The sequence below is a fragment of the Vulpes lagopus genome, chromosome 4 (genome assembly GCF_018345385.1).
Source record: "Vulpes lagopus strain Blue_001 chromosome 4, ASM1834538v1, whole genome shotgun sequence".
Lineage (NCBI taxonomy): Eukaryota > Metazoa > Chordata > Mammalia > Carnivora > Canidae > Vulpes > Vulpes lagopus.
Genome location: NC_054827.1, coordinates 60,884,692 through 60,901,034, shown reverse-complemented (window position 1 = coordinate 60,901,034; position 16,343 = coordinate 60,884,692). Strand labels below are relative to the sequence as shown.

At 40.4% G+C, this 16,343-nt stretch overlaps 1 protein-coding gene across 6 annotated transcripts; it reads right to left on the bottom strand.

Annotated features, from left to right (window-relative positions):
- Nucleotides 1–841: 841 nt before the first annotated feature.
- On the bottom strand, nucleotides 842–16,258 carry STARD4 (StAR related lipid transfer domain containing 4). 6 transcript variants are annotated; one of them, XM_041752196.1, is made up of 7 exons: nucleotides 16,181–16,258; nucleotides 15,571–15,811; nucleotides 9,377–9,487; nucleotides 8,175–8,224; nucleotides 4,500–4,626; nucleotides 3,514–3,628; nucleotides 842–2,675 (listed from the first exon to the last, which is right to left on the bottom strand). In XM_041752196.1, the coding sequence occupies exons 3-7, from the start codon at nucleotides 9,479–9,481 to the stop codon at nucleotides 2,446–2,448; spliced, it is 627 nt and encodes a 208-aa protein (XP_041608130.1). In that variant the 5' UTR covers nucleotides 9,482–9,487; nucleotides 15,571–15,811; nucleotides 16,181–16,258; the 3' UTR covers nucleotides 842–2,445. The 6 variants fall into 6 exon arrangements, with proteins under 6 accessions (XP_041608130.1, XP_041608129.1, XP_041608134.1 ...); XM_041752195.1 differs by having other exon boundaries at nucleotides 9,377–9,490; nucleotides 15,575–15,811; XM_041752200.1 differs by lacking the exon at nucleotides 9,377–9,487 and having other exon boundaries at nucleotides 15,575–15,811; nucleotides 16,181–16,256.
- Nucleotides 16,259–16,343: the final 85 nt, after the last annotated feature.

Below are 16,343 nucleotides of genomic sequence, written 5' to 3'. Positions count from 1 at the left end.
TCATTCAACACAGTAAAATACACACTAGATTTCAACGAATTAGTATAGAAGGAGAGTGTAAACCATCTTAATCAGTTTTTACACTGATTACGAGATGAAATGGTAATATTTGGGATTACTGAGTTAAAAACTGTATCATTAAAATTAACACCAGCTGCTTCTTTTTATCTTTTTAATGTGGCAGATAGAAAATTTTAAATTACATTTATGGCTCATGTTATTTTTCTATTATCCAGCACTGCTACAGAAACAGCAGACTCAATTACATGTTATCATTAATCCCAGCCCAGATCATTAAATTTTTGTATAATTACAGTATTTGAGATAACATTTAATACATTACCATAAGGTGCCTGAGCTTAGGATCAAACACGCCTCTCCTCTAACAAAACCAGATAAAGCCTATGCTAATCTTTTTCATCTTCTATATAAGGGCAACTGCGCTCAACTTTGGTTAGATCTGAGTCTGCAGACAGGCAAAGGGGTCGTTTGGTTGCTAGAAATATTCTAAAGCTGGATTGTGGTGATGACCGCACAACTCTAAGTGCATGCGAGATGTAACTGGACTGTATTCTTAGAACCAGTAAGTCGTGCAGCATATAAATTATACCTCTATAAAGCTGTTTAAAAAAGAAAAGAAAAAAGTAGCATCTAGAGCCCAGCAGATCTCAAGTGCCATCTAGAAGCTGCACAGAAATTTCATGTAATTCAAATACTATTTTTCAGTCTATCCTAGGACTCAATATTGCAACAAAAATTTTTCCTTTTATGTGCAAGGGACCCAGTGCAACAGTGGATTATGTAATCACTAATTGGAGGTATAAGCTGAGAAACACAAAGAGCACATTACACAGTTTATTCATGTTAGGGGTACCCAGCTCAGGCCATCTTGTCACAAATCCCTCACCCAGTCTGGGCCCCATAATTGGACGTCTGCTAGCATTTCACCATCCTAGACAGTATGCTGGAATAGAAGAAACCTCAGATTAATTTAAAAAAAGAAACAAAACATTTAGAAACAGTAAGTATCACATAACTCCCACTGAACAGGAGACAGATTTCAAGATGTAGGCCTGAACACAAGCATAAATACACCCGCAAGGATACAGCGAGTTGTCTCAAGGTCTCGTTTTGGAAGTCAACCAGGTGGCTATTCAAAAGCAACAGAATCACTTGGAATGTTCAGATCATTCGGGAATGTTCGTTTAAGGCAGCCATGGAGTCACGGGGTCTATTACAGTCCAAGCCAGTTTTATAAAATGATTCATCTAGGCAAGTGGACAAATGTATGAACGCATGTACTAAAGTTCCAGACTGGGATCCCTGGGTGGCACAGTGGTTTAGCACCTGCCTTTGGCCCAGAGCACAATCCTGGAGACCCAGGATCGAATCCCCCGTTGGGCTCCTGCTGCATGGAGCCTGCTTCTCCCTCTGCCTATGTCTCTGCCTCTCTCTCTCTCTATCATAAATAAATAAAAATAAAAAAAAAAAAAGTTCCAGACTGAGTCACGTCACGCTCGTGAACGTGTATGATGCAGTCAGTAACACTTTGAAGGGAGTGATACTTTGAAATGTGAACATGGATGAAATGAGAAAGATTAAAAATCTGATTATTTTCCTACAGATTATTGGATACTTCTCAGAATTAAAAGCTATTTCTCGAGGGCTTGTCTTAAAAAAAGAAAAAAACTGAAATATGAAAACACTCATTGAATTTGATTTCTGGACGATTTGCTGTTGGTGAATGTAGGACATCACCACGCCCTTTACACAACCCATCGGGTTGGTGGCTCCAGCACATACTTGGCAGTTCTTGGTCTCATCCGTGCATAAACACTTTGGGAGACTTCCAAAATAAATGGACAGATACAAATACATTTTTAAAAGATATCCAGAAAATAATGTTATCTAGGTATCAAAACAACTGTATCTGAATTATATCTATACTATCTCTATTCTTCTATTTCTGATTTTTTCAGTATTTGAAGTAGTACAAGTCAACTGACAAGTTCACCTTTTATAAAATATAAAGAACTCTTGTCTTTAGTCTAGATATTGGCCAACTCATAGAGCGTACCAAAAGTAAAGCACTGATATTTATTCCTAAGATAGTTAAAACTTTTAAAGGTTCGTAAAGCTCTAAAACAGATGACTTAACCAGTATGAAGCTTGTGCTTTCATATTCGCATCGAGACAATGTTCAGTTTCATAAGAGTTTTGGTCAAACAAGACACGCCGCTGTACCAAACAGTGTGCAAACAACTGTCTAAGGAAACGGAGATGCCTTCTCTTAGATAACTACTTTAAGGAATAAGATAAACTGACAAATCATCTCATGTTTCTACAGCTACACAGAAGAGAGAAGAAAAGGATGATTTTCACAGGCCACGCCACTGAGGGAAAAAGTTGATTTGGCGGAACGGCTGTCCTACGAGTTTAGACATCTTAGGCCTTCTGTAGGGCTTTTCGTAAATCCGCATAGAAGCTGATTAAAGTGCTTGCCATTGCTGTATCGACCGCAGACTGCGGGATCATCCCACGCAGATCCGTCTGAATATAGCCCGTCAAAAGACTCTGCTGGGGATTGTCTTTACGTGGAACACAGAACCAGCCACAGGGATGGTTAAACCCACGAATAAACTCTGGTCTCTGTTCACTCCAGTCAACACTTAGCCCTGTAAGGGAATTTTAAAATAACACCATGAATAGCAGTGACTGAGATTAGTCTAAAACTCTCATTCAAAGACTCTTACCAGATTTCCTGTTCAAATATTTCCCTTCTTACCATGTAGATGAGAAGTGAGCCCCAAGAGAGACCAGGGAAGAATTCCCAGGTGGAATTCTTATGGGGGCCTGGCGGGTAGGAATGGGGGACGGTTCGGATCCCATCAGAGTAGGTGACAAATGTCACTTCAGTAACTCCTTGTGAACTAGGCATCTTGGCGGGAGCGTCCGAGCCTCAAGGTGCCAACACTGAAACCGGCACCAGCGCTACTCCCTGGGGCACCAGCACGGCCGCCTGAGGCACGTGCCTGCGCGGGTTACTAGGCTGCCAGCTGAGCACAGACTACACGAAGACAACAGGTGGCTCTTAGAAAGCAGGAGACTTCTAAGTGCAGGAAGTGTCAGCTTTTAAAAGAAAGATACTACACAGCTCAAGGAAGGGAAGATATTCTAACACGCACCAAGCCTGTTTTTCTGTGTGTGACTACGAGGCGGTCTTCTGAGAGGGACGGAAGCTCCTTACTCCATCCCTGCCTCAGAGGCAGCCACGTGAGCCCTACTCGCTAGCTGTGACCTGGGGATACCAGGTAACTGAGAATCAAAGCTTACCGGAAAGATTTCAAAACCCATCTTGATAGTGTTATTTTAATCCCTACGCTGTAGCGCTTGCAAAGCTTAGTGATTAGGTAAGTGTGGAGGCTGAAAGTGTCTCTCACACAGAAACATCCGGCCTAGAACACTCAACTATTTAAAACAGATGAAAAAAGTATAAGGTCGTGAGATCATTACCACAGGACAAAAGCCCGTCTTCGTAGCCCACGGTGTAGGAGAAATCCACAAATTCTCGAGGGGAAATTATATTCCAAAGCTGACCAGCCGTAGTGTAGCGCATCACACAGCAATTCTGAAAGACAAACAACAGGTAACAGGTGTTGCTACTTAGGAAACATGGACTCCGATTTGAGGGCAAAGAGTATATTCCCCTAAAATTAACCCTTAGTAAAAAACGACTACTCCTATAAATGTATTATTACTAATAATTCTTACAGTGATTCTGACAGGTTTAGACCTCTATTCGAAATGTCACTGCTACATACGGACGTGAATAAGGTACATATAATCAATGTACAAAGAGGTAAGCCACCCAGCCTCTAAATCTCTACCTCAGTACAGTGACCTTATATCCTATAGGACATTCAGCATGGGAGCAGGTGGCATAGACTGTAGGCGTTTAAGATAAAATGCACAAATACTTAGACTAAAACACCCAATGTTTCAATAAAGAAATTCAAACATGGGAAGAATGAATTAGTATAAATAGAGAAAGAAGACAACCTGCCTCGGTTACATCATTCTCTAATGCCTAAGGTGGCATCGTTATCTCTGATCTTTGACTTTTGGCTCAATATTAATGGAAAAACCTACATCCGATTACTTAGAAACCTGAATACAATGGTGCTGTTTTCAGAATTTTAGATTTCAGAACCTCAACATAACTTTACAATTAAAGATGCTGACAATTTTCTTAAGCAGCAAGGGGAGAGCTACTGTGGAAAACAAACTCAGTTCTGACTAAACTCATTAGTTAGTATGAGGAAACTCAAGGTTTTTAAAAGGCAGCTAGTATCGTATCCCGTGAGGTCTTTGCCATGACTACTCACTCTCAAAGCAAAGAATACGATGAATATAAGTGGGTACATGCTCACGCTCACCTGCTCTCTCATGCGCGCGCGCGTGCACACACATAACCTGAAGTGATGTTTCTAAATAAATACCTCTTCAAAGTGTTCCAGAATATCCATTGAAGTCATTAAGCTGTCCCAATCCAAGCGATAGGGACCCGGGCGTATATGGTCTATGACACTACTGACGATGTCATCTATAACACCCTGGGCTTTGAACCTGGAGAGAAAGGTCAGATGCTATTCGGATGAAGAATTTCAGCATATGCCCTCATAGAGCTGACTTAAAAAAAGTAAAAGTTAATAAAGATGTTTTAAATGGAGTAAATCCCAGCAGTTTTTCTGGTAAGTTATATCAATTATTTTATAATTGAATGTACTCTTTGCCCTCAAAACCAATTAGTGACCTGAAGGCTACATCATGTTACCATGAATATAGTGAAGCACCCCCACGTTACAGTATAGCCCCAAACCATCCATACAGCACTAGCGCTTTATTTACTCTGGATGCTATTCTTTTCTCAGTTATGCTCCAACAGGTTATTAATATACATATATTTTTACTCTTTCAAAAACTTTTTTTTTACAGGGACAGAAAAATAGTTAACCCAGGAATAGCACACTGAGGATGGACTCAGGAATAATATCCAGACCTCGACGTATTTCGAAGGTACAGTACCTGTCGGTGGGGAAAGGGTATACTATTCCTTGGGTGGCGCTTTGATTCCGTACTTATGCTAACAGGAAAACTAAACACTGAATCACTACTTGATACCATTCATAATGATTAATTCCAGATGGACTAAAAACCACTACATAAATTTTACACCTTTGAGAAAAATACGTCTTTGTGACTTTGGGATTTCTTGAATACGTAAGACACACAAAAACAAGTAACACTAGACAGTTAAAATTAAAAACTTGCATACCACGAATGACAAAATAATTTCTTTAAAAACCAGCCACAGACTGGAAGAAGGCATGTGCAACATATAAACAGACATCATTATAGAGAATATATAATTAATTCCTGTAAATCAATGAGAAAAGACAATCCAAAGAAAATAAGGGCAAAAGATATGTTAAGATCTGAAATGACAGTAAATTTAGAAAAGATGCTCAACCTCACTCATAATCAAGTAAATACTAACAAGATAGCATCTCATGCCTCTGAGTGTGGCAGAGTGAAACTGAGTGGAAGGGAAGAACTCTTCAGACTGCTCCCTCCACTGCAGAGCAATGAATCCCACAGTCTCGCGTGTCCTTAAGACCCAGGTACACACCCAGAGAAATCACACGTACCAGAGACGTTCACGGTAGCGTTACACTTCATAAGGAGGAACTGTCAACGACCCAAAAATGGGCAAACACAGGCAAACATATCAGAGCATTTTCACATGAATGTAAAAGAACAGATCTGCATGGAAAACATGGCTAAACCTTGAAAAAACACTATATGAAGTGGGAAAAAACCAAAAGCAAATTACTAATAGAAACACAGCACACACATATATGGCCAAGGCATACTACAGGGATAATGCACGCTTACAGTAGCTAGCTCTGGGGAGGAGAGAAAAAAGAAGAAAAGAGAGATTGCTTTAACTCCAGCAGTAACATTAGGGATGGGGCTTTTTAAAAGTTTTTTTAAAAGCATCTGAAGCTGTTGCATCATTTTGTAAATATTTCCAGCTCAAACTAACATTATCTCCCCCATCCTAAATCTGCCCTTCCCTTCTGTGTTCTCTAATTTGGGGTAGGGGTGGGAGTGGGGGCAATACAAATTAATCCAGTCACCCAAATTAGACATCTGGGATTCAACTTGGCCTCTTCTTTTTCTCTTAATTCCATTTCAGTAGTCAGAACGGAAGTCACCATGTTTTATCAAGAAGACATACTAAATGTAAAGTGCTTAGAACAATATTTGGCCCTCAATAAATTAGTTATCATCACCAGCACCACCAGTACCATCATTAGAGCTCTTTCATGTTCACGTGCCCTCCTCAAGTCCCATGCTACATCCTTAGTGTGTCCAACTCAACACTAACTGTTTCTAGCTCTTTGGACTACATACCTCTTAAAGTTTCTGAAAAACACCAAAGATCTCTTCTCAGGAATATAACATTGACATAAAATTTTATGATCTTAAGGAAACTTTAAGAAGCTAGCCATCAGCTCCCAGAGTAAAACCTCTAAACTCTCCATGCTCACCTCCATTTTCACAGTGCTATGGGATTTAAGTTCAAAGTCTCTGAGAACCTGGGAAGTGGAGGTAAAGGTTGAGCAAGGGTGAGCACAACACTGAATTCTTTACTTTAGAATTAAAAAATCCCTCAGACAGGGGCACCCAGCGGGCTTAGTGGTTGAGCATCTGCCGTGGACTCAGGTCATGATTCCAGGGTCCTGGGATCGAGTCCCACATTGGGCTCCCTCCAGGGAGCCTGCTTCTCCCTCTGCCTGTGTCTCTGACTCTCTCTCTGTGTCTCATGAGTAAATAAATAAAAAATCTTAAAAAAAAAATTCCTTCAGACATATGTTCTCCCTACCCTCACACTTTATGCTCTAGCTATACAGACATCACTTGTACTTCCATCAACAAACTCCTCAGAGGGTTTCCCATCTGTGTTTATGTAGTAGATGCAATCCCCTCTGCCTGGAATATGAATCAGTCCTTCATTCCCTAAGAAATAACTCATTCTTTCTTTAAAGCTCAGCTCATACACTAGCTCTTCTGTGAAGTCCTCTCAAGCACCAAGTGTAATGCTGCCTTGGCACTTTTTATGGTTTTCAACCCCCACTGGGAATCAGCGATGTAAGGGATTAACTTCACACTTGCTTACAGTGCTTGTCAGAAATCTTGTTCTGGAAATGCTGTCTTTGTATTACACCAGAAAATATAGTACGTGGGACCAACAGTTTCATTCTTAAAAGGGCTGATTCCCAACCCAAGGATATGAATATTCCACTCCCAATTACACAAGGCAATTGTCTCCACTAGCATTAAACCAATATTTTTTTTTCTGATTAAAAGCATAATTCATGTTCAACTCTATGCAAATACCAAAAAATGGAAATAGAAATCACCTACAGAACTGCCATCTAGGTGTATATTTGGTATTAAATAAAAACATTTTAATACATAAAAATATATAAAGTCAACTCACAATTCTGCTACATGCAGTTTAGAATTCTGCTTTACTCACTTTATATTACATCTTGAGCATTTCCTGGTGTTTTAAAGTAATATTTGAAAATGTAGTTTTTAAAGACTAAAATATCATGTTTCAAAATTTAACCATTCTCTTTTGATTATTCAAATTTTTTGTAATTTTTAATATAAGTAATGCTGTGATGGAAGAGATAAGTACTTAACTATTATCTTTCCTATGATTTAAGATAAATTCTTAGAATAAAGTATGCTACAGCACTAAGTAAATACAGAAGACTATTAGAAAGGTGTTACATACCATGCTGAGAAATTAAGATTTTATCGGCCATTTGATATCCTTGTTTATGATTTCCTTTATCACTAACTCAGTCCACAAGGAATATGGACGTTGATAAAGACTTTGAATTTACAAGGTGCTATTCTTCTCAAAAAGTTTAAGTTCCTAAAAGCAATATTTTACTGGCAATGATGATTTAGTGATAATATATGTATATTATCACTAAATATATGTATACATATACATATATATACATATTCATATATATATATATAAAGTTTGGCAATGTCCTAAGAGCTACATAAAACTACAAGAATTTACTTACAGGTATCCATTAAATTCTTCTGAAGGTTTTCTCCAAATTGTTACATCTTTCTAGAAAAAAAAAACAGTATATGGGCATAAATCAACACCTAGGTAGAACTCTGGATATAAAACCAACAGTTTCAAATTCTAGGGCATCAGTCTGTCCTTGCATTAAAATAAAATGTAGGGATCCCTGGGTGGCTCAGCAGTTTAGTGCCTGCCTTTGGCCCAGGGCATGATCCTGGAGTCCTGGGATGGAGTCCCACACTGGGCTCCCTGCATGGAGCCTGCTGCTTTCTCCCTCTGCCTGTGTCTCTGCCTCTCTGCCTCTCTGTCTCTCTCTCTCTCTCTCATGAATAAAAATCTTTAAAAATTTTTAAAAATTTAAAATAAAATAAAATAAAATTTAAGTAAATATTCAAAGTTACCTAGAAGTCACTTATACCATCAAATGATCCATATTTGAATTTCTTCTGTATCCTAAAGTTATTCACATTTTACTTAAAGTACAGACCCCCCAAAATAGATTATCCAGTAGCTTAATGAGGTGCAAACATTGTTAAGATCCTGGGTTGGCTCTAGCTCACCGACCATTATTATTTGCCTCACTCCAATCTTATTTAGCATTACGGACACATTTAGACTGATAATAGGAATGCTACATATTTCATTCTGAACTTGCTCCTATCTTTTTAAAAATCAAACCATTCACATCTATTATGGCAGTTACCATGCCTTGAGTTGGTCCCTACCAATTCTTTCTGATCATTTCCCAAGAAATTTTGAATATCAGAGTAGCTGGAGTACTGAACTGGAAGAGTCCTGAGCTCTAGGTTTGGCTCTGTCAATACGTAGCCACGTGATGGTTTGGACAGGTCATACCTGTAGAAAAGAATGCTAACTGGCTACCCTCTTAGGCTTGCTGACATAGCTGAAACTATTTCAAACTACCCATACATGATATATTTTATATGTTGACTTTAGAAGCTACTATCGCCAAGAGCCTATTCTCACGTACAATATCTAAAGAAGTAATGAAAGCAGTGCAGGATTATTATGTGTTTGCCTTGGTTGAGATGTGAAACCACCAACTTTATTAGCTTAATTATCTACCCCGCACATCCAAAGTATGGTCCAAATTTTCCTTATCATGTTGAAAGTCATCCACCAACTCATTAGATAGAAGATAAATGCCAAATACAGGTAATTTAAATAATTTACCACTTTCTTGGCAACTCGCCACTTATCATCTTCGATGCTATGATATTGGATGAGAGTGTTTTTAAGTCTAGTTGCAAAAGCAGCAGCATCAGGCAGGCCTTCCATTTTTTTCTCCTGTTACAGAGACAAAGATTAGCATCCACAAATTCCACACTTTGAAGCAGTAGACTAGTGAGTCTCAAGGCTAGCTTCATAATAGAATCACCTGAGGAGCCATAAAAGATACCAATACCTGGATCCCATCCCAAATCAACTAATCAGAATCTCTGGGAGTAGGACCTGGGCATCAGTTTTTTTCCTGAAAGCTCCCAAGATGAGTAACACCTAGTCAAGGATGAGAATTCCACATTTTAAGTTATTAAAATCACTCATATAAAAATAATAATACAATCCTATTTTCCCTTTTTATACATTACAGAATTCTAGATAACTTAAAGAAAAAAATTGCTGTTTCCAAACTACAAAAGTAAATACATAAGGAATAAATTATTTTAAAAAGTCTTTAGAGCTTTAGCCATTAAATGTTTAATTTAACATCCGACAAATTTAGGACTCATTCTAGAAAACTAATGGCAAGCTCAACTAGAAACTTGTTCATACATCCTTTCAGGATAGGGTTACAAAACTTTGAATAATTTTAATGGTTTGAAGAACTGCATCATTTTCAGTATTTTACTTCATCTGATTAAGTGTTACAGGATTCAGTATCTGTGTAAGGAAGGAGGTCATATGAAGACTTTTAGAACCACCTGTACAGCATATGTAAGTGGTTTGTAATTTTAAGGCAATAATTTTAACCATATAAAAAAGTACTAAATCAATCAATTCCAAAGATAAGCTACTGTTCAATGTTGTTTTTAAAGAGAAATGATTATAACCTTAAAGATAATAAATGATATAATGAAAGCTTCTGTAATGTGACAGTTTTAAAACATTGCTGCAAATTCTCTGATACACTTCCCTTCAAGAGGTGGTCTGTGACTGCATGACTTCCTAGGCTGGGTTAGAAAAGTCCATGCAAGCTCTGCAGGTTTCTTTTAGAATAATTGCTCTGGGAGCCTCTGATCAACATGCAAACGTGCAAAAACTCTGGCTACCTTGAGGCTGAGAGGGGAAATGGGCGGAGAGATACAACTCCAAAGTCCCAGATCCAGAAGCATAGTTAGAGCTCCATCCTATCACCTGAGACTTCCCTCAGTTTCACTTGGTCATCCTCATCTTAACAATTTACTTTTATTTTTACTTATTCTTTAATGTAGGCTCCACACCCAGCATGGAGCCCAATGCAGGGCTTGAACTCAAGACCCTGAGATCAAGACCTGAGCTGAGATCAAGAGTCAGATGTTTCACTGGCTGAGCCACCCAGGGGCCTTAACAATATACACTTAAAATGGTAACTGAGTCAGTTGCTCAAAGTCAAAGCCTAGGAATCATCCTTAATAGAAATTAAGAGATTCCTATTCACACCACCACATCTTATCACCTTTAATAGTCTAGTCCTACTGCTTTTCTTTCTGTCCCTCAAATAGGCCAAGCTTGTCACTGACTCTGGGCTTTGCACTTGCTATTTCTCTGCCTAGATATTATTATTATCTCAAATCTGGGCATGACCAATAACAACTTGTAATGATAATTTCATTTTAAACCTCCTGTCTCAATATAGCCTTCTGCAAGTCACTATTATATCCTTTTATTTTCTTCAGAGTGCTTATCACTATCTGAAATTAACTTGTTTATTTATTGGTGTACTGTATTTGACGCTTTCACCATCATATCCCCAAATAATAGAGCACGGGCCTTATTTATCCCCATATCCCCACCAACTAGAACACTGCCTGGAACACAACAGGCCCTTAATATTTGTTGAAGTGTGTTTGCTTCAAAAGAAGAATCATTTGGTCTTGATTTTGTGTCCTTTTGGTGTCTTGGTGCACTCCAGTAAAAGGATAAAGGAGAAAAAGCTTCGGGAGAATAGCTGCACAATTTGCACAACTATCAAGTTACTACTAAAAAGAAAATCAAGAAAAGATGTAAATGAAATGTCACGCCCCAAACCTCCATGGGAATAAGGCTGCAACTCTCAACCACAGGTGCACACATCAGAATCCCCTTTGTCATATTTTGTAGTTGTTGTTGCTGTTGACAAAGATTCCCTTCCTAGGTTCTCTGCGTCCTCTTTTTGACCAAGCATCATTCTTGGGCTTGTCCTTGGCCCCCTAAGTTCAGCTTTAGCAAGAATCTCACTGAGCTAGTTTACTGAAAAACCCTCACCCTCAAAAATTCCTCATCCTACCCTTGATCTTATTGCATTGCTCTTCATTCAGCAAGAATCCTAAGTCAATTTAGCCAGAATCCTGCTTACCCCTAATGCTTTCTCTTAGCAATTTCCCATCCATTGACACCTACCCTGCTCCTTGGCTACAAATCCACACCATCCTTACTGTAATGCAGAATGGAGTGCAATTCTTTTTTTTTTTTTTTTTTTTTTAAGATTTTGTTTATTTATTTGAGAGAGTAGGGAGGGGCACAGGGGAAGGGAGCAAGAGTATCCATAGCAGGCTCCACACTGAGCACAGGGCAGGAGACAGGACTCTATCCCATGACTGCAGGATCATGACCTGAGCTGAAACCAAGAGTTGGAGGCTTAATCTTAATTCTGAGCCCCCAGAATGAGGTACAATCCTATACTGAGGTACTGTTTCCCCTCTTGTAATAGTTCTTGAATAAGATTTGCCTGTACCATTTTAACTTCTATTTGCCTCTGGTTTTCCTTGACACTGTTTTTAAAAAATATTAGATTTCAGGGCCCACTGCCAGACAGTGTGATTCAGTGGGTCTGTTCTGGAGTAGGCCCCCAAAGTATAGGTTCTATAAAAAGCCTCACTGACCATTCTGTTATCCAGCCAGGGTTGAGAACCACTGACCTAAAAACTAAAGATAACAGAAATAAATCAATATTGTAGTCAATATATAAAGAGCATATATAAGATGATAAAGAACTGTAGGGAGGAAAAAACCCTTTTTCTCTACTCTCTTAGGTTATGCCTCTGGGTCTGCAAATTAAACTGAAAGAAAAGGAAAGTATACTAACAGGAGAAAAGGCACACAAATTTTATTTGCTGTTAATAATTTAATTTTTATGTGCATAGAGGCCTACACAAAAAAAGAAAGAATGGAGACCCAAAAAAGCAGTTAGATCTAGGGCTTATATACTGTTCTAACAAAGGGTGATAAACTGTGGAAAAGTGACAAGACAAAGGAAAAGGGATTTGGGCTTTTAGGGTAGTAAATCATGAGAAAGTAAATATATGAGGGAAAACTAATAGAAAAGAAAGGTTATTGTAGTAGAGTTTGTTTTTAGACAACCTTGGTGTCAACCCTATCTTCAGTGATGAGTTGTTCTCCTGCCATAGGAGAGGGGAGAGGGAAGACAAAGGGAAATTTATGTCCTACTTTTAGGCAGTAGAGGGAGAGAAAACAACTCTTTCTGCATTTGCTGCTGAATTGCCCTCAGCTCAAAATAATCCTTATTCCAAAGTGGCATTTTGGGGGGTGGTATATCCCAAAAATATGGGAAATGTGAGAAAGCATACATATAAAATTCAATAACACAGAATTTAGGATCTATGTTAAGTGATGTAAGTGAGGTAAAATATATAATAAATACAGATTCCACCCACAGAATAAAAGTGGATGAGCTCATTCAAAAAGTGTGCCAATCAGGAAAGTATTCCATTTCCCCTCCTGAGCCTGCCAACTTGATATATACAATACAATGAGCTTAATCAAGGATACGTTACAAACAAGCACAAATTCTTAGAGAAGACTTGAAAAACAAATTTATCTATTACTGGAATCATTACGACTAAACACTATTCTTGAACCGCAAAGGTTGCTGGCCAGGTTCCTGTGGTTGCCATGGAAGATATTTTTTTTTCAAAATCCCAATAGAAATCAAAGATGAAATGTAGATATGCTATTATCACAGACATTATCTTTGTACAAATCCATTATACAAATGTAAGCAATAAAAACTACCTATAAAGATGAGAATCTGCATGTTTAATTACTACCTGAGTAATCGTTCATTCTTACTGATCATATAGAGTCCATACTCCTAAATATGGCTTCTGGGCCCTCTTAGCATCTGGCTGAGCTTTACTGCCTAATTTCTTCTTTCTTGGACTCCCCTAAAGACTAGGTTCGCTTCCCTCAACACCACCAATGTTTCTCACAGCAACTCTGTGATTATTAATTTGTTAGCTTTTCCAATTCAACTATAAGCCTTTAGGGGGGCAGGAAATGTGCCTTGTTCAATGTTATTGTCCTATGTCTAGCATACAGTAGGAACCCGGTAAATAAAAGTGGGAAAAAAAGGTAGACAGTGGGCTACTAGTGTCACTTATGGAAGACATCAAGATGGGGAAGACAGCGCAGCCCGGGTGGCTCAGTGGTTTAGCGCAGCCTTCCACCCAGGGCGTGATCCTGGAGACCTGGGATCGAGTCCCACGTCGAGCTCCCTGTATGGAGCCTGCTTCTCCCTCTGCCTGTGTCTGCCTCTCTCTCTGTTTCTCTCATGAATAAATAAAATCTTAAAAAAAAAAAACAAACGAAGACGGGCCCACTTTTACCAATCATCCTGGAGCCTCCTGAGTGACAACTTCATTGCCATAACTAACTTCAGCAATTTCTCAAGGAAGTCTACTGATTTATTCACCAAGCGCTAGTACCTACCAGATCCTAGAACTACAGAAATGGATGTAATCCAGTGTTTGCTCTCAAAGTTGACTTATTCCACCCTTTAAATATTTAACTCTGAATTGCAATAACAACAAAAGCTAAAACATTAAAAATCACTAATAAGCCTCTTCTAACGGTAGTGGAGTTGTAGACAGGAAAGAAGAACAAAGTAAGTATAAACTCAGAAGACTTTTTTAGCCCAATGAAGTATGGAATCAGGCAGTTCATTCTTGCATGGATATTTTTCATCAAGATTAAATCCAAAAGAGAATAATGGTTATTGTCTGAACCATCTGTGTGTGGGCAAGCACAATATATCTCTTGAAATATAGCCCAGACTTGGGGAGTGGGCAGTACTGATTGGGGTTATCATCGAGGTCTTGGGCTCTCCTAATAAAACAGAGAGTGCTCACACTGATCGACACTGATGGAAAGGAGAGCAAACAACAAGCGCCACTGCAACCTCCACCTCTGAAGAATGTGAGGCAGACGTTTTAAATACTACTCTGAACTCCGCCTTGCTGATCCTTTCATTCCCTTTCTTGACCCACATGGGGAACCTCTCAACTCAATCGCTTACATTTCAGAGAACAGGTACCTTTTCACTGTATCAGAATATAGCAGCTCCTTCTAACGGTTCTGTTACTTGCTACTCGGTAACGTCCACCTCCATTTTTTCCCTACTTTAACCTCTTATTCACATTTTCTATGCCCACGTATAGACAGTGGCTGCCACTGTGGAGCGGGCAGCCTGCCAAAGTCAGAAATGACCCTGGGGCCATCTATGGGCACCACACTCTGGCCACTACAACTCCAATTTTCATCACACTTACATCACAGGGAGCCGGCCAGAGGTTCTCTTTTATATACGAAACATAATGAACACTTTAATCCCTAATAAAAAGTGAGTGTCCTCACAGTGTCTGTACCTCCGTAGTATGAGGTCAGGATTCGCTCATTAAAGAAGCTGTTACCGGAGTTGTTTAAACTTCCATTTCCCAATGGATAAAGGCCTTACGTGAACAGCTTAAATTTAACATGCCATAGATTTTCCCCAAGATGTCATGCAAACCCAGGCTCTGTAAAACAAATTGTATTTTGTACCTGACATAAAAATTCAGCAAATGCCGGATTTCCAACCCATCTTTGAGTTTGTAATTTGGCTTTTCCAACCCAGTCAAATACAGTAGTTTCTCTTTTTTTTTTTTTTTTTTTTTTTTGAGACTGGCTGTAGCAGGGACTCAACAAGGAAGTTCGCTTCGGCAACGTGACCACAGCACTTCCCTCTGTTTCAGGGCTCACTTCAGCTCGTTCTAGTGTAAGCGTTACAACAATGCAGAGACTTTTTACAACAGTTAGGGCAACGTTATATTCTGACGCTATCTGGGCTCTCAGTTTGAGTCCAAGCTGATGTCTGAGCTCCTACATGTCTAACAAGAACACTTATTGATCACTTACTATGTGATCAGTCTTTCTGGCCGCTTTGGGTTGTGTTCTTCCCTCTAACCCCCACAAACGACCTTCAAAGCTGATCCTATTATCCTTATTTTGCAGAGAAAGAGCCAGCAGAGAAATCCAGTCACTTGTCCCGGGCCTCGCTGCGGGTACGAGGTGGAGCTAGCCGGGCCCCCAGCCGGGCCTCCGCCTCAGGGTCTACAAGTCTATTTTCTGTCAAGCGCCGAAGTCGCCTACAAGCTGCAAGAGACATTACATAAAAAATGTGACCTCACATTGAACCTGTCCTTCCGCCCGGGCTCCTGACCGCAGGCGAGCTCGGGACGCTCCCTAAGCCGACGAGGGGCGGCCCGACGTGCGAGAACTGGCCCGGCTGCCCCGAGCCCTGGAGGGTCACGCCGCCCATTTCCCGGATGCAAAGACTGACGCCCGGGAGGCCGCCAAGCGGGAGGACGGGCGACACGCCGGCCCCGGGGTCCTTCCGGGGACCTCCTTCCTCTCACGCTGCGGGCTCCGGCCCCGACCTCCACGCCGGAGCCCCCCGCCCCGATCGCCCCTGCGGCCCTGGCGCCCCGCGTCCAGCCAGCTCGGCGCCGGCCCCCGCGATACCTGAGACGCGGCGGGGCGGGTACGCGGCGGCCTCCCGGCGGTCGGCGACCCTGACGCTGTGGGCTCCCCGGGCGCCCCGCCCACTGGGGGCCGGGCGGGGGCGGGGCCTGGCGGCGGCAGCCAATGAACGACGGGACGCCGCCGCTCGCAGCCAATGGGAAGG

Bases quoted from the DNA above. Each gene is read 5' to 3' on its own strand.
- STARD4 (XM_041752196.1), bottom strand. From the start codon at position 9,481: ATGGAAGGCCTGCCTGATGCTGCTGCTTTTGCAACTAGACTTAAAAAC. The intron at 4,627-8,174 runs GTAAGTAAATTC...CTTTCTCTCCAG, and splicing joins GAAGAATTTAATGGATACCT to GTTCAAAGCCCAGGGTGTTA. The intron at 2,676-3,513 runs GTAATGATCTCA...ATTCCCTTACAG, and splicing joins AGACGGGCTTTTGTCCTGTG to GGCTAAGTGTTGACTGGAGT.